At 38.8% G+C, this 22251-nt stretch overlaps 1 protein-coding gene across 2 annotated transcripts in view; it reads left to right on the top strand.

Annotated features, from left to right (window-relative positions):
• The window catches only part of GPATCH2L (G-patch domain containing 2 like), a 63840-nt gene that overhangs the window by 23799 nt on the left and 17790 nt on the right, over window positions 1-22251 (top strand). For both annotated transcript variants that reach the window (XM_070416193.1, XM_070416202.1), the window contains exons 4-8: window positions 2007-2183; window positions 3955-4031; window positions 7220-7287; window positions 8664-8703; window positions 11741-11826. In XM_070416193.1, coding sequence (XP_070272294.1) covers window positions 2007-2183; window positions 3955-4031; window positions 7220-7287; window positions 8664-8703; window positions 11741-11826 — 448 coding nt within the window. The remainder of the gene's footprint in view (window positions 1-2006; window positions 2184-3954; window positions 4032-7219; window positions 7288-8663; window positions 8704-11740; window positions 11827-22251) is intronic.

The raw sequence follows: 22251 nt of genomic DNA, 5'->3' as shown, positions 1-22251 counted from the left end.
CTATTCACAACTATGCAGCTTTCATTTCCCCTTTTAGTGAGCTCCACAGTGATTTAAGAGTTATCATTATCCTCGGTGTTAGTAGCCCATGAATCTGCTACTTCATGTGATGGGCATGTCCCAAGAAGTTTCCCTGGGATCCAGTATACATTAGAGAATGAATGTATTATGACCTCCTTAAATGTTCTTGCAATAATTTCCTTCATCCTTGCTGTGTTGAAGTGGGGGGAGCAGACAAGTTATCTATCTTAATCTTTGTTGGCAGGAATAAACTGTTGGAAACTGAGATGCTATTACTGTAGTCAATAGAAAGATGTTTGAGCCAAAAACTTGGATATATGGATTTAGTCTTGACTTTGTCATTATTGAAGAGCCTTGGGCAAATGAAATAACCTCTTGATGTAAACCTTGGGGGACTATATTATTTGTCTCTGGTTAGCTTTTTTCCTGATAGCTTGGATTGCTAGTGTCGAGATGATTTTCTGTCCCATTAATGAGGTACCAAGGAAAAAACAAGGTATGGGATACATTCTTTATTCGCCTATTATGAGAAATTCTACTGTAGCAAGAGATCCCTCAGAAACAGCTATAAACATTATATTTTATATAATATATATATTTTAAATATAATGTTACATCCAATAAACATTTCAAAAAAAGGTTTAAAATATAATAATATTTCCAAAACGGTGCTAACATAGTATAATATCACAAAAGTTGTAGGAGATATTAAAAATCTGAAATAACAGGATTACTTCTACTATATTCTAAAATGTTTTATTTCTCTGGCTTTATTTTTGTTCATCAGTTAATGTTGTTCATTATATTCCACAAATGAGTGACATCATGTGATATTTACCTTTCTCCGACTGGCTTATTTTGCTTAGCATAATGCTCTGCAGGTCCATCGATGCTGTTGCAAATGGTAAGAGTGCCTTCTTTCTTACAGCAGTGTAGTATTTTCCATTGTGTAGATGTACCACAGTTTTCTAATCCACTCATCTCTGATGGACACTTGGGCAGTTTCCAAATCTTAGCTATTGTAAATTGTGCTGCTATGAACATAGGGGTGCATATATCCTTTTTTATTGGTGTTTCTGATTTCTTGGGATATATTTCTAGAAGAGGGATCACTGGGTCAAATGGGAGTTCCATTTTTAATTTTTTTGAGGAAACCACAGTGGTTGCACCAGTCTGCATCCTCGCCAGCACTTGTCGTTTGTTGATGATAGCCATTCTGACAGGTGTGAGATGGTACCTCATTGTCGTTTTGATTTGCATCTTTTGGATGATTAATGACTTTGAGCAAGTTTTCATATGTCTCTTGGCCTTCTGAATGTCCTCTTTCGAAAAGTGTCTATTTAGGTCCTTTGCCCATTTTTTGATTGGATTGTTATCTTCCTTTTGTTAAGTTGTATGAGTTTCCTGTAAATTTTGGAGATTACACCCTTATCGGAGATAACATTGGCAAATATGTTCTCTCATGCAGTGGCTTTCTTATCGAGAAACAGCTAGTTTTGAATTGAGAAACATTTGTGGGCTTTGAATCCCAAAGTTCATTTATGCCCCCGAGAATGGTAGGAGGCAGTTTATTTCTGTGGTTAAGGCTTTGGAGTTAGTCAGGCTTTGAGTTCAAATCCTGGCTTCATTATATACCACCTGACCTTGACTTCTTTGGACTTTAGTTGCTTCATTTGTAAGTTGGAGTTAGTGTAAGGTTTGGAAGAAATAACATATTTACAGATTTTTAGCATGGGTCGTGGTAGGTGTAAGGGCTCAGTACTAGTAAGTGGCAGCTTTATTTTTGTGCTATTAAAAGCATTCCAGTTTGATATCCCAGTTTTCATCATAATATGGATCAAGAAGAAGGATCAAAACAGTTTTTTGTACTTTGACTTTATTTAAAAGTATTCTTAAACCTATAACACTGAGAAGTTATTCTCCCATTTGGTTTTTGATTGAGCATGTTAATATTCCAGCTTATGAAAATGATCTCTTTACTTTAGGGGATGATGAGCAGAGTGATTGGTTCTATGAAGGAGAATGTGTCCCAGGATTCACTGTCCCTAATCTTCTGCCCAAGTGGGCTCCTGATCATTGCCCTGAAGTAGAAAGAATGGATTCTGGACTGGATAAACTTTCAGACTCCACATTCCTTTTACCTTCTCGGCCAGCTCAACGAGGTGAGTTCTGAGGAGACCAAAATATACTTTACGCTTTTATGGTTCTCTTTGGGGAGAATCATCCAATGGTATACATACTCCTTTCTTTAAGCATGTATTAACTATCTGAATTTTGGAGCTGGTCCAGAGATTTTTCTAGAGGATTCAAGCGTGGGTCTCGAAGCTTGAAGTTCTCTTTATTCTTACCTAAATCAATGTCCTGAAGGAAAGCAAGGCATTCCTTCAGCTTGCTGTTGCCATTTGTGCCAGATTTAGGAAGTGTGTCACGGCTGTTTATCCTGCTGTGACTGATGGGCTACTGAGTGCTCACTGGAAGCCTGAAGCACTGGGTCTTAGAAGAGAACAGATTTCAGTAAGAACATTCACATACAAGTTACAGTGGCTTTTAAAAAAATATATGTTTTTATTGATTTCAGGAGAGGAATGGAGAGGGAGAGAGAGATAGAAACATCAACCATGAGAGAGAATCATTGATCGGCTGCCTTGTGCACGCCCCCTACAGGGGATTAAACCCGCAACCCGGCATATGCCCTTGATTGGAATCGAATATGGGACCTTTCAGTCCGCAGGCTGACTCTCTCTCCACTGAGCCAAACTGGCTAGGGCACAGTGGCATTTTTTGAATGGATGATTTAAAAATATTCTTTAAATTTAAAAAATTCTCTTATTGTGGGCTTTAGCACAAATACACATTCCTTCCCTTTGCTTTTCCTTCAATAATGTAGCAGATTAGAGTGGAAGGAGCTGAGGACGGGGAGAAGGAAATGTGATAATACTGTCGGAGTGTCTAGCTCTCTGACTGACAGTCACCTCATTTCCTTAGGGTCTCAGGGTTATTTAAGATATTGATCAATGATTCTCTCTCAACATTGAACAAAACTGTTTCAGAGGTTTCTTTTAGCTCTATAAATTTATGATTGTAGAATTCTCAATAGTTAATAATCAATTCAGTCAGTTACCAAGTATTAGTTGAGCATCTGTTGGTGATCAGAATTTCACTAAGAGCTATAAAAACTCCTGTAGCATTTCATTATGATGAATGTGGGTGGTTGAAAGGCCTTCTCAAAGAAATTGGTTCTTGATAAAGAGTACTCTCTGCCTGAGGAACATTGTGTGCTACCTTAATAATGTTTATCAGACATTTCCATGACCATGTCTAAAAGTTCTTTATGGTCTAGTTAAAATACACACAAATAAGCAAGAATAGGAAGAAGAAGGAACTTAAAAATGGCCTATAATCCCATACCCAGAGACAGTGTCATTGATGACATTTTGGTGTGGTTCTTCCAGCTGTCTTTTCTATGTATAAAACACATATAGCAGTCAGAAAAATGGGATTGGATTATACATGCTATTTTTACCATTATTTCATGAATTAGAATGGCTTTGAATAATAACTAGCATTTAACTTGTAGTTATAAATTGTTGATAATACCTCCTATATTTGTCTAGTTTTTTTTTAGTTTATTAGTACCTTCCATGTGCTATTTCATTTGGTTTCAAACATCCTTATAAGATAGGACTGAGCAAACGGATAGCTTTCTTTTACAGATGTGGATGCCTAGGTCAAAGGTCAGTGACATGCCTGAGATCACTACTGGTGACAAAGACTCGGAGATAGTAAATCCTTGACAGATAGCCTGGTGATACTAGTTTAAGGGTCAATCTAGTAGATCCTGGGTGAGAAGGACTCTAGTCTCCTAGAAGCATGTCATTGCTAATGAACCTTCTACATTCGGTTACTGAGGACTGCCTTTTTTTTTTGTTTTAGGGTACCATTCTCGCTTGAATCGTCTACCTGGAGCTGCTCGATGTCTCAGAAAGGGGCGAAGGAGGCTTGTTGGGAAGGTGATGGCTCCTACTGTTTACAGGCTCAGTGGGAGGATAATATTCCTTTGGGGATTTGTGTGCCCTCTTGATAATCAAAGGTGCAGCAGAACACCCTGGAGTTAATTAAGCCAACTGGAATATTTTGCAAGTTCATAGAGTGAACGTTATGTAGATATGGATGGATAAACACATAAAGGATGAAGTTTAACTCATATAGAACTTCTGACAGCAAACACTGTCATTATGACAGTATCTGTTGCCTATAAATCTATAGGCCTGATTTTTCTCTATTCTGTTTTTTTATTAATCTTATATGATTATTATGTAAGTTAAAACACTCTTGACTTCTTTATGACTCTTCCTGAATTCATGGGTGCTTCTTCTGTCCTGTCTTTGGTCTTTACTCTAAAATTCATTAAAAAGAAAAAACTTGTAAAAAAACTTAGCAAATTTCAAAACTCCCTCACTGGCCGTGAAGGAGGAATATCTACTTACTCAGGTCTGCCATTTCCAGTGACTGTGCTGGGCACTCACTTCATTTAATCCTCCCAACAACCTTGAAAAAAGGTGCTATTCCCCGTTAGCAGGTGAGAAAAACTTGGGTTCAAAGACGTTCAGTAATGTCTGATGTTATCCAGATAGAAGTGGCAGAGTAGAGAGTTGAACCTAGGTCTACTTCTCTTTTTTATTTAAATTAAAAATTTTATTTTTTACTTTAGCTTTGAGATTGAATATAGGTTAAGATTGGGGCTCATACCCAGTCAGAGAAGATGGTGGTGGGCAAAGAGTGAGAAAGAGAGAGGCATTTTAGAGCATTAATTAGTTGGTTTACTCAGTAAGCATTTAGAATGCCTATGTGGCAGGCTCTGTGCCAACCTGGTTATACTAGTATAGTAGTCAGAGCCACAGTCTGGCTTATGTTAGAGAGTTGCTATCTTATAATTTAATCAGGGAATTGTTTTTTTTGAAGTTTTAGTCAAACAAAATAAACGAGGCTGTTTTTATTATATGTATTCATCTCTGAGAATCCAAATGAACTTAGATTCTTTTTATCTTTAAATTCAATTTCAAATGTTTAATTAGAAAGACATTTGATTATTGGGAGAACGATGCCTTCTTTTGGGTTACTCATTTTCCCGATAATAAAAAGCTGCCTTTTTTGTCCTGGGTGCATATTCTTGACAGCTAGCAGGGTATAAGTGAGTACATGGGGGTGGAGGGAAGCAGGAGCCTTGGCAGTGGGAAACAGAGTGATGGTTTGATCTTTTTCTCTTTATTGGTTAAGCTTGACAAAAGTTTTCCTCTACCACCTACCTTACTTTGTTTCAGCTCCTATAAAAATAAGAACCTTTCACTTCCATGGAAGTAAATCAGTTCAACTTAAAGGCTTCCTTAGGTTTGCCTGGAAGAAAACTAGGGCCTTTTGGATGTTTCTAAGGATTGCAAATGAATAGAATAATATTTACATGTTTAATTCATCTTCATCACCTTAAAGGGATATTTGTCATTTCTAGCAGAGGTCACTGTTCTGCTTCCCTTTTCCCCCCTCCCCATGCCTCTTCTTTTTTTCTAAATTGTAATCATAAATAATGAGTTTCATTCACAGCTCCCTGCTAGCGAGCTGCTAATTACGCCAAGTACTGCTTGTAATTTACATAGTAATAAACTGTAAATTTAAACATTACGGCACTTTAAGTTAATAATTTTTTTTGCTGTAACAAATAGCTCATTTTTCACTCATCTTTTCCCTTGGCCCCACTACCATGGCTGTGTCTGTGACCAGGAGGCACAGGTATAGGGCTGAAGAGTATGAAGAATACAGTATGTGAAACCTTTTCATTTACCTCCACTCCTGCCCAAAATCTGACCTCAAATTGATTTTTCATTAGCCAGTTCTGCTAAAATGTGTATCCTAATATTTAAGCTAATTATGCACATAGATGAATACAGATAATAATATTTGTCCAGAAACAAATGCATTTGAGTAGCAGGTTTGACATTCTTGACATGCATGCCCTATGACTTACACACTCTCATCTTAGCACTTACTCATATGTGTATAACTCTTATTTATACACTGTTGGTATGCTTCCCCGGGCACTGTGATAGATACTCATTGTAAATATGCTCACGTTAAATGAAGGGTGAGTGCCTTCTGCCATTTTCCAGTTTTTTGGAGATGATTAGGTTTTTTTGAATTGCTTGTAGTGTTAGGGTAACATTTCATGTTGCAAATTTGAAAACCCCAAATTTAGAAAACAATTTATGCAGACTTCTATTTCTTGTTTTAAGAGATGACATTTAACAGACAAAATGCAGGTGACAGTTTTTGTAAGTTGCAAAAATCCTTTGCTATGTATATACATTTACTCAGTAGATATTTAGGTGTTACTAGTGAGGGCTCTGTAAATGGAGGTGCTACTGGTCTATTAAAAATGAGCTGGGTTGAATTTTTTTTAAAAAGTGTTTTTATTTCTATATACTTGATTATCTCCAGGAGATATTACTATTATAAAATACTATATATAGTAAACAATGTTTATAACAACTTTTTTGAAAGACTAAAGAAAAGTAAGTCTAGGGTAACATGAAATACTTTTTAAAAAAATTGATTTTGAGAGAGAGAGGAAGGGAGATGGAGAGAGAGAGAGATTAGTTGCCTCTGCGCACACCCCAACTGGGACCCCGGTAAATGCCCTAACTGGGAATTGAACTGCGACCCTCCAGTGCATGGGATGCTCCCAGTGGTCAGCAAACTGTGGCTCATCAAACTGCAGCTCGCGAGCCACATGCGGCTCTTTGGCCCCTTCAGTGTGGCTCTTCCACAAAATACCGGCTCTTCCACAAAATACCGACTTCTGTGCATGGGCCACGAAGTTTCAATCGCACTGTGCTTGTGCGTCTGCGCATGGTATTTTGTGGAAGAGCCACACTCAAGGGGCCAAAGAGCCGCATGTGGCTCGTGAGCTGCGGTTTGCTGACCATGGCTGTAACCAATTGAGCCACACTGACCAGTGCAACATGAAATACTTGTTAGATTCTCATAAAAATAAATATACTTGCTGTTGGATTTTAAGATTGACATTTGACATGTGCCTTTGAAGTTGCTGGTACATTTATGGGAAAGTGTGAGCTTGATGACAGGTTGTGCTTCATATATTTGTTTCTGTGGTTAGATGACACTCTTGTCTTCCTTGTCTTTTCAGGAGACCAGCATAAGTACTTTGGGTACTGAGAGGATAGGCCACATCATTAGTGACTCCCGGCAGAAAGAGTAAGTGTTTATGTATTTACTGGATATTCTAATCTGTTCCTTGGAGAAGGAAGAAGTGGAAAGTTTTATAAAGGAACCTAGAAATCTGACTTTAGAGCTGAAAGAGGAGACCTTTTTTTTTTTTTAATACTATATTTTTATTTATTTCAGAGAGGAATGGAGAGGGGGAGAGAGAAACATCAATGATGAGAGAGAGTCATTGATTGGCTGCCTCCTGCACGCCCCTTACTGGGGATTGAGCCCACAATCCAGGCCTGTGCCTTTGACCAGAATCCAACCCTGGCCCCTTCAGTTCGCAGGCCGACGCTCTATCCACTGAGTAAAACCAGCTAGGGCCTGAAAGAGGAGATCTTAATAGTCAACATGGGTAATGCCCTAAACCTATGAGAATTACTATTTTTTTCCTTTCTAGACTAGTTTTTATTTTTTTGCTTTTTATATCTATAGGTGCTGCATTTTAAAAGTAGCCTCCAATGAAGATGCTACATTTTAAACTCATTTTTCTGTCTCTTAAAATTGTTTTTGTTCAAAATGGGTGATTGCCTCTAAATTTGCTTATATTCCTTTCTCATTTTTAGACCTCTATAGAGAAATATTTTTTTGTGTCCTAACTACTGTGATAAGTACAACTAAAAAGCCTATGTATAGCTATGGGAAAGTCATTCCATCCCTTCTTGTGACAGTCTGGTCTCCTAACATGATTGGCTCTTTGTTGTTTCCTGAACATGTCATGGTCAGTACCCACTTAGGGTCTATACCAGTGATGGCGAACCTATGACACGCGTGTCAGAGGTGACACTCGAACTCATTTTTTTGGTTGATTTTTCTTTGTTAAATGGCATTTAAATATATAAAATAAATATCAAAAATATAAATCTTCATTTTACTATGGTTGCAAATATCAAAAAATTTCTATATGTGACACGGCACCAGAGTTAAGTTAGGGTTTTTCAAAATGCTGACACGCCAGGTTCAAAAGGTTCACCATCACTGGTCTATACCTATCTAGCCTGGGTGAATTTTTAATGTACAAAATAGGCAAGATGTGCATGTAGTTTATGCCCTAGTTGAATTGGAGACCCTGTTGTCACTGCACAGCTGAGAGCATTGTTTTCACTGTCTAATCAAGGGTTTATTTGTAGAGTGTCCAGTCTTTTACATTCCATTACAAGGCTTTTCCTTTGAAGAGTTATTTTCTGCAAAAAGTTCAGACACATTAACATCTCTTTTCTTGTCTCCTCCAATTCCATCTTTTCCCATTTCTTTCTTTATCTTCTCTTCATTATGCAAACATCTTTTTATCTTCTCCCTCCCTCTGTAATTTTCCTACTACTTCTTTTATTGTTTCTTTACTGTTATTCTCTTCCTCTCTCTAGTGTCTGGTTACCATCAGCTGGGAAAAGAGAACGAAATCAGGTAAGGTCTTTTCTTTATTTTATCTCTATTTTATCACTTGATTTTCTTTTTTTTTTTTTTTAATATATTTTATTGATTTTTTTACAGAGAGGAAGGGAGAGGGATAGAGAGTTAGAAATATCGATGAGAGAGAAACATCAATCAGCTGCCTCCTGCACATCTCCTACTGGGGATGTGTCCGCAACCCAGGTACATGCCCTTGACCGGAATTGAACCTGGGACCTTTCAGTCCTCAGGCCGATGCTCTACCCACTGAGCCAAACCGGTTTCAGCGATTTTCTTTTCTTTAGAAAGAATAAAGTGTTGGCTTCTGATTTTCCTTCCCTTTCTGCTTGTGCACATGAGGTAAGGTTCCTGTTCCCTACCTTGTTCTCATTTTCTTGGAGGACTGTTGCCCAAGAATAGGTACTCACTGATAAGCCCTGTAGCTACTTGTTAAGTTCAGCTGTAATCTTTAGTTTATTACTTGTAACACATATTTCATAGGAATCCCATTTTTATTTTTATTTTGAACTTTGCAGTAAGAAATCAGAATGAACCTCATCTGCTTATTGTTTAGTTCAGCAGCAGACTCTTGTGCTGAGAAGTACACTGTTGAAGCCTACACATATGAAACAGAAGAAGTCTGCGTAGAGCTGCTTTGGGTGAAGTGGAGTTGAAGGCTTAGAGCCTTGCCCTCTTAGTCTTGTCCCTAGCTACCCACTGAGGGAGCCCTTGGCACATCTAGTCTTTTGTTGTAGGGGACATAATTTAAAAACTATCGATTGTGGCTATTGTTCCTTTTTGTTTGAAGCTTTTGATTTTGGAAGAGAGATTGCTTTATCTTGGTGATTAATTATAAAATAGATGTAATCATTATATCAAACTTGTTATTTCATAGAAATAGAGTAAGGACAATGCTGAAGAATAATCATTGATATAAAAATATTAAGTAAATAGTGCAGGTGGTGGCCAAATATGGAAAAAGTCATTAAGGTCGTATGTGAAAGACTGTAGGGAACTCCAAGCTAGAGTGCTCATCATGGTTGCCTCAGAGGATCTAAAGGCAGTGGGGATCTTTGTGGATGTATTATTTACAGGTGAGGTTTAATCTGTTTGTCCCAAGTCATAGAGCTTGTAGAACCGCGACTGGAACCTCTGACACAGAGAACAGTTCCATAGTTTGTATTCTCTTAAGTTCTTTTGTAATGACCATTTGGAGTTCTTTCAGTCTTAAAATATATTTAGTTCTGAAATTTTGGGGAGGTTTATTTATTGTGGAAAAAGTCTAAAGAAAGTAGCAAAGGTAAAGTAAGGTACTTTTATGTAAAGTGTCCCACTTGATCCTTGCAACCACCTTTTGAGGTCCATAGATGTTTTATAGATGATAAACTGAAATCCTATATAATAAAAGCCTAATATGCAGATTGACCCAATGGTGGAATGACAGGTCGCTATGATGCACATTGACCACCAGGGTGGCAGTGGGGGCGGGGGGGTAGAGAGGGGGGCAGCAAGTGGGTGGCGCCAGGCCAGCCAAGGCAGGTGTCAACAGGGGAGCCCCCAGTTGCCCCACCGGTTACCCCACAGATCGGCCCTGATCGCCGGCCAGGCCTAGGGACCCTACCGCAGTGGTTGGCAAACTCATTAGTCAACAGAGCCAAATATCAACAGTATAATGATTAAAATTTCTTTTGAGAGCCAAACTTTTTAAACTTAAACTATATAGGTAGGTACATTGTTATTAACTTAATTAGAGTACTCCTAAGCTGGCCTTTGCTAAAAACGTCCTCAATCTGATGGAGGTACTTTCGCTGAGGTCGACCCCTTCCAACTCTCCCATCCACACTCGTCTTGTATACTTGTTTCATCTATCTCCTTTCATTCATCCTCTCTGTATGGCCAAACCATCTCAACATACCTTTCTCAATCCTTGACACTACATCTTCTTTCACTCCACAACGTTCCCTAAACTTAACTTAATAAAGTTTCAGTTGCACTGTACATGCGTGCCCGCACGTGGTATTTTGTGGAAGAGCCACACTCAAGGGGCCAAAGAGCCACATGTGGCTCTCGAGCCGCGGTTTGCCGACCACTGCCCTACTGGTGCATGAATTTTGTGCACTGAGCCTCTAGTTACTTTATAAACTGAAAGCAATGTTTCATTCAGCCCTCATAAAAGTCCTATAAAATAGGTAAGACAGAAAGCAGTACATTCATTTCCCAGGTAAGGATAGTAAAGCTTAAAGTGATTATGTAGTTTTTAATACATGACTGTTCAGATGGTAAACTGAAACTAAATATTCCAATTCTTAATGTAGTTCTGTTTTCACTACACTGTGCTGCTGGTATGTGCTAACCAGTTATTCACTGGAAACATTTGCCAGGATAAGGAAATGAAAAGGTAATTTTATGCTAGTCTTCTTAGGCCCAAGGGGTGGTAATCAACAGATGTAAGTTTCCGTTATATCAGTTATAAAGTACAGTTGACCCTTGAACAACATGCATATGAATTGTGCAGGTCTGCTTATACACAAATTTAAAAACAAAACAAAACTGAAATTTATTTTCTCTTCTTTATGATTTTCTGAATAACATTTTCTTTTTCTTACCCTTCTTGTAGGAATACAGTATATAATACACATAGCATATAAACTATATGTTAACAGACTGTTTATGTTATCAGCGAGGCTTCTGGTCAACAGAAGGCTGTTAGTAGTTACGTTTTGGGGAAGTCAGAAGTTATACATGAATATTCGACCTGTGCTGGGGATTGGTGCTCCTAACCCCCGTGTTTGTTCAAGGGTCCACTGTACTGTCCTCTGCCATTTAAGTAATTATTGTTTATCAGAACTTTTTGGAAAAGAATAGTTTTTTGGGGTGGTAGATGAGCTGTGGATGTGCACTGTTGGATGTGCAAAACCTTACTGACGGGTGTCTGGGACAGCAAAGGAGTTGAATGGTCAAAGCGAAAAAGTAATCAAGTAGCAGGTTACTCTTTCCAATCATGTCTGTTTTGTATACGCTTTACTAAAATAATCTTGTTTATTTTTTGCAGTTTAATCCCCTCTCTCCCCTTTACTCCCTGGATGTTCTTGCTGATGCTTCTCACCGACGGTGTTCACCTGCACACTGCTCTGCCAGGTAATGAATGGTTTTCTTGTGGCTATTTCTTCCAGACAACGCCATTTTTCTTTTTACACCACCTTTTGAATTATGAAGTGTGTTTGTGTATAGTGTCCAGTTTGATCTTTACAACAGCCTTTTGAGGTCAATGGATGTTTTCAGATGTAGAAACTGAGGCAGAGTGGCAAGGTAACTTCCCTATGGTCATGTGACTAGTATGTGATTTAAGTTTCAACTTTGACCTAGTTTTCTGGCTCATATTTCATATTTCTTCTACAAGCCCCATCTTCAGAGAACATTATTAATGATCCTTGCCATGACCTGCAAAATTCTGCATAATCTGACTGCTGCCTATATGTCCAAACCCCTTTCATAAACGTCTTTCTCCTCACTGGGGGAGGGAATCCAGCTGTACCAGGGAGCTCCATTTTGTTCTTCAAAAGTAGCAACCCTTTCCTGCCTCTGAACCTTCACACGTGCTCCCTTTACTTGGACTGCCGTCTTATAGCAGTTCCCAGGATTAGCTTTTTCTCATCTCAACCTCCTCAGGGAGGACCTCTTAGACCATCCTATTTAAAGGGGCCACCTCTACCACTCTGCTTATTATCTGTTTCTTTTTTATTAGAGCTTTAACATTGTCTATATTGACTTTGTTTATTGGGCTCCCCCACCCTCCCCACTAGAATATAAATTTCAAGTGCAGGGACCTTGTCTTGTTCCCTGATATGTTCCCAGCATCTAACGCAGTGTCTAGCACTTGCTAGGCATTTAGTATACATTTGTTAGAATGAATCCTGAGCCCACATGGTAGAATGAATTTAGCACCTCTCAATATAAATTCTCTTAAGTTAGGTGACATGGAAAGTAAATACGGTTTTTATTGTAGCATCTCCTATCAGGACTAATGTGTACAAAAGAGCAGTTAATAGGCTGAACCAAAGGACTTTTACTGTTTATAGTAGCACAGTGAATTTCTTTCCAGGGTTCTGATGATTTTCCCCCCTAATATGTTCTTAAATGGATGTGTTCATAACATTTGGGGTACAGAGTACACAAAGAAGTTATTCTTTCATGGATATAAGTAGAATTTCCACTGTGGGCTATAACAATAAACTCTGTATCATAAACTGCTGCCAGACCTTCTAGGAGAAGTAGTATTTAAATGGGGAAAGTCTTTTGAAAAGAGATACTATCACAAATGGTGTTACTAGGAAAGTGGAAAATTGTGGGACGATGATAAACTATTATACGGCCTTTTCTTCAGTAGATTGCAATTTATTCATCATTCATTCATTCAACATTTGCTAACACCCTACTATGTGGCAGGGTCTTTGCTTAGGTAATACCTTAAGGAGCTCCTATTTTCATGGGAAAGTCAGGTGTGGAGATTGACAATTGCAATATGGATTGATAAGTGCATAAAGGTGTGCACGACATTGATATGAAGCATAGAGGAGGGGCTTCAACTTAGAGGCTCAGGGAGGTTTTCTTAGAGGTGGTGTGTGCAAACTATCTTGGAAGACACAAAATTTCAATCCCTAAGTAAGCAATCCTCAAGCTTTTGTCTTGATACCAAATAAAATAATGGCCATGTATACTTTTTGCTAAGACTGTAAGAAGCACTGTATCATGTCAGATGCTGAAAGTGGATTATTAGCCTTCTTTCCTTTACCTCTGCTGCTACCTAGAGCTGTACTGTGCTCAGTATCCATGCTTTTATCAGACTTGCTGTTGCCTTTAAAACCTCATCCCCCTGGAGTGAGTGTCAACTTCTTGTTTCTTTGTGTGTATCATTATCCATATCATTATTTTCATTCTCTTGCTGGCAGTGCTTGTAGCTAGACTTGGAAACATAGCGATGTCTAGGTTATGCTTCTGGTGCACTCAGCTCTAGGGAAATGTTGCTTATTGCTCTCCACCATGGCTAAAAGCAAGGGGAGAGAATGTGGACAATGATAGCTCATAGCTTGTCCTTCTAGACATCATTTCTAGGGTAGTGGATACAAAGTGAGTTGACTGAGGTTTTTTGGGAGAAGGGGAAGGTAAAGTGTTTAAACATAAATTTATTTCTTTTCTTAAATTTAATTTTTTGTATTAAATTGTTCATATGTAGTCTAGTGGCACATAATTGTCCTCTTGTGGCTATTTCTTCCATACAGTGCCATGTATTACATATATATGGTGTGTTTGTTCAAATTTTTTACTCATGAGGGTGCACACTTAATAAAGTTCGATGACCACTAATCTATGGGAATGGTCAGCACAAGTGATCTCTATGCAGTTTTTAGAAAATGTGGATGATGGGACACTGAGCCCCTGGGGCTCCCTCTCGTTCCTTTGAAATAGTGGGGTTCCTACCCAGCAAGGGCTCAGTAGAGAAGCAGCAGTCTAGTTTCAGTGTGACTGAGGGATGAGATTGGATTCAGAACTGGATGGTGGGATTTGTGAAAAGTGGACGATTTAACAGAGCTTGGCACCTAGAAAGGCGAATGTTAAAGAGTGGTGGTAGGGAAGAGGCAGGTGAATGAATAGAAAACTGTTTCTAATGGAAATTTTATCTCTTTCTTGTTCCATTTTATCTGTAGTAGGAAAAATTTCTTTCAAAGCATCTGGGCAGCACTGGGAATTTCACACCCATCATTAGAACGATTTGTGTGTGTGTGGTGACTATGTTATCATTAGTGGTATAATTTTATTTGGCGGAGAGAGAAGTGTTTCCTGTTTTATCACAGCTTTCCCTGAGGAGGGCTGGTGTATTAATTTGCTGTATTGCCTCCTGGCTGTTCCCAGGCTGTTTTTCCTCTTCATCATGGAATTTTTAATGGCCCTAGTGCCTCTTGGGAAGCATGTGAGGAAGAGTTCCTCGGGGAGTGCTTTTCTTTTTTCACATGCCTATAATTACTCTCCTTTAAGAGCACAAAGAGTTTGATAATCATGCCTGAACTGTGAAGGCTTCCTCCGTCTGGTTATGGCGCTGAGGCTGCTTCCTGCCTGGACATGGCCAGTTCCACAGTCCCCCACACTCAACGGCCGGAGAGTGAGGAGCCTTTACCCACCTCCTCACCGCTGCATCATAATACAGCTCTGGTTCTCAGCAGGAGGCCTGGAGGCTGCTTGGGGGCCATGAGTGACTTTCTTGTTTAGTATTTCATTGCTACAAACAAAAGAAATAATGAGACCGAGATTTTAAGAGGTCATTTTATTGATGTTTCATTTTAATACAGCCCAGATGGCAGGCGCAATGGAGGGAGAGGGAGTCTTTGTGGTGGTTGTGCCACGTTATAGATTTGTGGGACAAGAGGTTTTCAGAAATACCACTCTAACAATACTTAGTTTGGTGTTTTTCAAACCTGGCTGCACTTTGGAATCACCTGAGAAGCTTTAAAAAAAAAATCCATGCTGGGTTCCACTTCCCATGATTATGATTTAATTGGCCTGGGATGAGGCCCAGGCATTGGCATTATTTTAAAGCTCCCTGTGACTCTGATATGCTGCCAGGGTTAAGAACTATTGCCCTAAATGCATATGGTTTTATGAGTGGTGCTTTGTAATTTGCTTAACAGGAAATCTCATCATAATTGGCATGAGCTCTGTGCTTTGATATTGTGAGCATGATTTTTTGTGGGAGGTAGAACACTGGACATCTCGTAGCTTTGGAGAACTGCTGTAGGTGAGAAGAGAGTGTTAGGGGTTAGCTCAGTGCTTTGCACGTAGTGATTAACATGTGGGAGGAGTTGCTGGGTGGGTATATGGATGACATTCTTAAACCAGCTGTTTAGGTTTGGTTGTTTAGATTGCTAATATTGGGGTTACTATAAAATAGTATATACTTGGTGTTGGTGTTAAGAATTGCTGCTGCTCCAACAGCAGAAGGTGTAATTGGCGTTCTGGTAGAGGCAGTGGTATTGCTGTCAGGAACTCAGTCAGAGCATGGTAATAAGGAGCTAGTGCTGTAGGCTGCTTTTCCCAAAATGAGAGTTATTGATTGTCCAGGATAGCTTTTCTTACCATTATTGCCTTAGAAAACCAAAACTGGAACTTACCAACTGCTACATCTCTCTGCATGATGCACAGGTCACCAGTTGTAGTTTTTGAATGTCACATGGCAGCTGTGGGTTTTCTTCAATTTTCCTTGCTTTTGGGTAGTGATTTGGTAACGAATCACCATTTCCATTTATTTCTTGTGAAGTTCTCAGTCTCATATTAGTGGATACTAGACCCAAGTAAGACTCTTGGCTTTACCTGGGCAAATGACTTGACCTCCCCATACCTCAATTTCCTCATCTGTAAAATAGAATATTAATAGTTATTGGTCTAGTGATTATCAAAATGAAATATATTTGAATATTTCGTATACTAGTAGCTAATATTATTTTTGTTATATAGTTACTACCCTACCTTGTCCTTAGGATAATTATAGTTTTACAAAGTTGGCTTCCAGAGCTGTTCACTAATGAGATGTGTACAGATTCTTGAGGTGCTTAAATGGCCTCAAATGGACTATAGAGGAGGCATTTGGACAGTATGTGGGTATAAAAGAGAGACCTTCCTGCCCATTAGAGATTTGAAATATGATAGGCTGTGCTCATTGTAATTCATTTTATCTGTTCACAAACGTTATGATCTGCATATCAGAGTTGTGTGCCCAGCTGGCTGTGCCACTTGACAAGGAGTTTCAAAGAGCAAGAAAAAGACTCAATTCATGCTATTATTTCTGACCTTTGGAGCCGTAGTAAACAGCCCCAGGTTTTACCTCAGGGCTTGGGGGAAAGAACCTTTTGTTAGTCCCGTGTCTGTGGGGGATGCTATGATGCCCAGCAGCTCTTGCTCACCTCTTTAGCGCCTTAGTTTTGGCCATGTGAGAAGTGTTTCTGCTGTAATATTGTCCATAATGCTGCCAGTTCTACTGGAATTTCCCATTATGTAGTACACAGTTCTGGAGTCTTTGTCCTCTGTTGGAGGGTCTTGTTTATAGCAGCTCTCAGCCAGCTGGCATCTTCCTGCCTAACTGGAGTGATGAAAGCATTTTTCTCTCTGTTTTTCCCTTGTAATATACCCATCTTTCCAACTGGTGTGAATCTGTTCTGCTCCTGTGGGTGGCATGAAACAGCTTCACTATGCGTCAGTCTTGGCCCAGCCAAGAGAAGTAGGTTACGGAGAGTTTTCAGGTGTTAGTGAGCAGTTTGTCACAGACCACTGAGGGTTAGTTTTGAGTGAACACACTAGTGGAATTGCTAGGATCTCTTCCTGTTGAATAAACCTCCACTGTGTCCTATAATTGTGAAGTGGTTTTCTCTCCTTAGTTGCTTCAAGTGTCAGAGGCCTGGGTCCTTTGCTATGTGTCAGTCTGTGAAAGTATTTCCCCTACAGGGTGTTTAATAAAAGCCAGTTAACTCTGAAGATGAAACACAGATGAGGAAAGGGGTGTCTCTTTTTCTCTAGATTTAATTCGTTTGCCCCCATTTTACCTTGGCACTTTGCTTGTTCCTTAATTACATCGCAGAGTCTGTGTCTGTTAGTTCTTTATACATCGACCTCCCTCACAACATAGTGAGGGAGGGCACTGGGCTCAGTCATTTTGTATATACCCTCTCCACACTCTGCATAGTGCTTTACATAGGGTAGGCCTTCATACATTTTTGTTAACAATAATTGAGGTGAATAGATTAGTAATTAAGGAGAATAATTGGAATATATGATATACATGAACTTTGGTCCTTAGAAATATTAATAATTTTTTCTTGACATTACTAATTTGTAAATGTTTAAGGAATAGTATAGCAAATAAATAGCTTTTCACAATAAATCTTATTTTATGCAAAATAATGAATTTTCCATTGGGTTTTAAAAATGAGTGATTTTTGAAGGTGAACTATCCCTTAAATTAGTTTGACATTGGCAGATAAAGACTGTTGTCTCTCCTTAGGAGTGACTCTAAACATCTTTGTTCTAAATCTAAAGCAGTCACTTCAGTTATTTTTTGCCAACATTGGCTCTATTAAACATGCATGTTTTTCTCAAAGTAATTTTTCCCCCTAAAAGTACATTCCTGCCCCAGGGACATAGTGATCTGCCCAGTTTCCTAAGTAACACTGCATTTTTAAAAACTCACCTGATCTTTTGGTTACCTGCAGTAAAAAAATAAAATAAAAAAAATGTGTTTATGCAAGGATATACAGAATATTCTTTCAGTTAATTGTTCATCTTTAGCATTCACCTTCACACTTATATGATATGAATGTAGTGACTTTTCCTAAAGTAAGAATTTTAAAAAATATATATTTTTATTGATTTTAGAGAGAGGAAGGGAGAGGGATTGAGAGATAGAAACATCAAAATAAGAGAGAAACACCGATGGGCTGCCTCCTGCACACCCCCCACTGGGGATCAAGCCCGAAACACGGGCCAGGTTGAAGTAAGACATTTTTAAAGACTGTATTTGTTCCTTTTAATGCTCATTTCCCCCATACATTCTTTTGGGCGGATGCTGCTGAATGTGATGCTTTTTAAAATATATATATATTTTATTGATTTTTTTTACAGAGAGGCAGGGAGAGGGATAGAGAGTTAGAAACATCGATCAGCTGCCTCCTGCACACCTCCTATTGGGGATGTGCCTGCAACCAAGGTATATGCCCTTGACAGGGATCGAACCTGGGACCCTTCAATCTGCAGGCCGATGCTCTATCCACTGAGCCAAATCGGTTAGGGCTGAATGTGATGCTTTTAGGGGAAGTACTGACCTGGCTTCATGAAGTAAGACATTTTTAAAGACTGTATTTGTTCCTTTTAATGCTCATCTCCCCCATATATTTTTTTGGGTGGATACTGCTGAATGTGATGCTTTTAGGGGAAGTACTGGCTTCATGGTGTGAAGCAGGGCTGAGGAATACTGAGGCTCCATCAGATGAAACAGAACAGGCCTAGCCTGTCTTTTCTGTAGGTTAATTACTTATATATTGGGGAACAGTCTTTTTGTCTACATTTATATTAATTTTAATTGTCTTGTTATTCTTTAAGTTAAATATTTAGATCTCTTTTATTGATTAGCTTATTAGCTTTGGAAATTTGGTATATTTTTTAATTCAGTAATTTCCACAATGGGTAGAAATATATTGGTATTACTAGTACTTGAAAAGAAGTTTGAAAATAAACATATTACTGATTCTTCTCCCACCCCAGCATGGTGGGGGTTGTGTATTTTTTAAAAGCTTCTTACATCATTCTGATAAACATTTGCTGCTTCAGTTGAGAAGGAAGTTTTAATAATTTGTAGACATTTTAGCTTAATTTATATCTAGCTTTTTTCACCCCCTACATGATTGAAAGGTCCCCTCCCCCCACATAGTACCTCATTTTGCAACACAAAAACAACTGTACACTGCTCTTGAAAAAGAGTTTTTAAAAATCAAGTTAACAAAAGCTGCTTAACACCGAAAGCTGAAGAAATAAGAACTCAGGCTGACCTGTTTGCAGGAACACATTCATGTCGAAAAGGGGAGTTAAGTAATATACTCTGAAGGGACAGATGAGAATGAGGACATGAAGGGATAACACCTACACTTAAAAAAAAAAATCTAGTTAAACCTGCCTGTTCTCCTATAGGGAGGGGCTCTGTGTGTTTAGAAGGGGAAGCTCAGGCTCTTTTTCTGTGTCTTTTGTGATATCTCACTTGTTCAATGCCCTTTTCAGTTTATATCTTGTGAGTAGACAGTGATACTGTCAGAGTAAAATAACACAAATTAAAGAAATAACACATTAAAGATAAAAGAAGCCAAGATGGTTAAATACTACAAAGTGAAATGGGTAGATCTATGTATTTTTCCTTCTCATTCTTTTTTTTTTTTTTTTAAATATATTTTATTGATTTTTCACAGAGAGGAAGGGAGAGAGATAGAGAGTTAGAAACATCGATGAGAGAGAAACATCGATCAGCTGCCTCCTGCACATCTACTGGGGATGTGCCCGCAACCCAGGTACATGCCCTTGACCGGAATCGAACCCGGGACCCCTCAGTCCGCAGGCCGATGCTCCATCCACTGAGCCAAACCGGTTTCGGCTTCCTTCTCATTCTTGATTCTTTATGTCTGCAATTGACTGATAGGCAATTATTTTGGGATAAACAAAAAATGGAAACGACCTCTTGAATAGGAAGCTGAGGCTACAGCAGTTTCCTGCCTCATGCTCAGGTTCCAGCCTCACATAGATTGTTCATTACTCCTGACCAGGGCTGTCCTGTGTTCTGAATGTGCTCTGCAGCGTGGCGGGTCCCATGTCCTGTCTCCTTTAAATCCTCTTGCTGCAAGCATCCAGCTTCCTCCTTGCTTTCCCCGGGCTTGATCTGGGTTCTCTTCCTTCGTAGTCCTCTAAGGTTTTTTCCAAGCAGACAGAGCCCTCACAGGGAAATGTAGATTTTCCCAACCTGTAAAAAAGTAGATTTTCCCATGACTAGTGTCCACTTGAAACCCAAAACAAGGACAATGTCTTACTGTCCTTTTATAATAATTTGACTGTTTCTCTTCCTCCCTCCCCAGAACTTAACTAGGAATGAGGTGGTAGAAGTAGAACATTTACCACAGAGAAAAGTAACAGGCTGGAGGCTTAGCAGTTGGGGGGCATTTAATGTAGGACAATTAACCCTGAAGTCTGTACCATCAATGAGCAGGGAAGAGTGGGGATCCAAGAACCGTGGCCCAGAGGGGCAGGGCATCATAAGGACCACCTGAGCCTTTGTGTTCACAGCAGTCCCCTAAAGACATTGCAGAATATAGTGCCGTTTAATAACCTATGTGCATAGTTGCAGGTAAGTAATACTTATTTTCATAATTAAATAAGTATCTTTTAAAACCACAGTATTTCTATTTAAAATGGTCAGAAATTTAAACATTGGTACATAGTTTTTTTACTCCAAGATGTGTCATTCCTTGAAAAAGTGAGATAAATGATATTGACCAAGGCCATAAGGAGTGGTGATATAATAGGTGCCCTTAACCATCTTACTGACATATCAAATATGCAAAACTGTGAAAATGATGAATAGTGTGTAAATAAAAGGCAGTGTTTATTTAGTTCAGCCCACGTTGATACTCTGAGAATTAAAATCTTAAAGCCCTTGAAGTACTTTTCTTAGGCTTTTTATTTTGCATCTATTTCCTAAAGCCCGTATTTTATAAACATTGATCTTGAAGAAGCAGTGTTTTTCAAAATTAATTGAAGGACAAAGTACATATAGAGAATTTTATAAAGAAATATATACTTGATGAATTTTCAGCATCCAGAAACAGAACATTACCAGAAACCCCAGAAGCTCCTCCTAGCCACTGACCCTCTTCCCCACACCCCGAAGCTCAAAAGTACCACTGTCCTGATGTCTAATAACAGTGTTTAGTTTGAAGAAATGGTGTAACATTTAATCTAAGAAGTGTTGGAGAGTCCTTGAATGAGCTTCTGGTAAAGAAGAAAGTGCGTGAATATGAACTGTTACCCTTTGACTTGTTTCTCTTTCTCAAGTACGTTAGGAGAAGCAGGATTGAATTAGAACAAAGTGCCTGGGCAGTTTGAGTTTGGATCTGAATTTACTGAACTACCTTGTTTGTAGAAAAGATGGAAACTATTCTGTACATTTCTCTGTTTTGAGGAGAAACAAATTTTATAGCATCGGTTTCTTTTCTGCCCTTGTCTGGCTTCAAAAGGAATTACCATACCATCTCTGCATTTAGACTAAAGGCCTGTCTACTTTTGACATTCTGTCATCTGTGTTTCTTATTAAATCAGCATGCTGATTTAAACTTATTTCCGGGACTTATGTAAGGTATGAAAGATGAATTGTTTCCCCTTCTTTACACACTTACATTCACACATTTCACGTTGGAATTTTGGAATTAACTACTCATGGGATACTTAACCTAAAGTTAACTCTTTTTCCCATATAGACGAGAGTGATCAATAAAAAGTGATTTGGACGAACTTTGCCAAACCACAGGCTTTCTAGTGTAAATCTTTGTCTATTTTGGTGTTCCTTGCATTCTAAAACATTTCTTATGATTTCAGTCAAATTTTTATCTTTCTTGCTTATAAATTGGATGGTCTTAAGCTTTTGCTATTTGGAGAAAAGAGCATGTGAGAAAGAGAAAGAGGGAGAGAAGAAGGGAGGGAGGAAGGAAGCGCGAGCACATACATATATGTACTTTTAAACTAAAGTTGCCAGATTGGCAACCCCCACTCCCCCCATAGGAAAATTTGTCCATTCAACAGTTGTCTTGTTGCCTTGCTAACCAGGTTCTCTTAGATTTGACTGAGATTCCAGTTTCAAGACTACCAAGCCATGAGACTTGATCCCCAGCTAGGACTACCAATTAGGAGTTCATCCAGTATAATTTTACTGGATTTCTTTTTATATGTTACATATTCTGGCTATTTTTAAAAAATTATGATAAAATATGC

The sequence above is a fragment of the Myotis yumanensis genome, unplaced genomic scaffold (assembly GCF_028538775.1).
Source record: "Myotis yumanensis isolate MYYU_CA2020_CCGP unplaced genomic scaffold, mMyoYum1.0.hap1 SCAF_1, whole genome shotgun sequence".
NCBI lineage: Eukaryota > Metazoa > Chordata > Mammalia > Chiroptera > Vespertilionidae > Myotis > Myotis yumanensis.
Note: the sequence above shows the minus strand (reverse complement) of the source record. Positions and strands in the feature narration are given on the sequence as shown.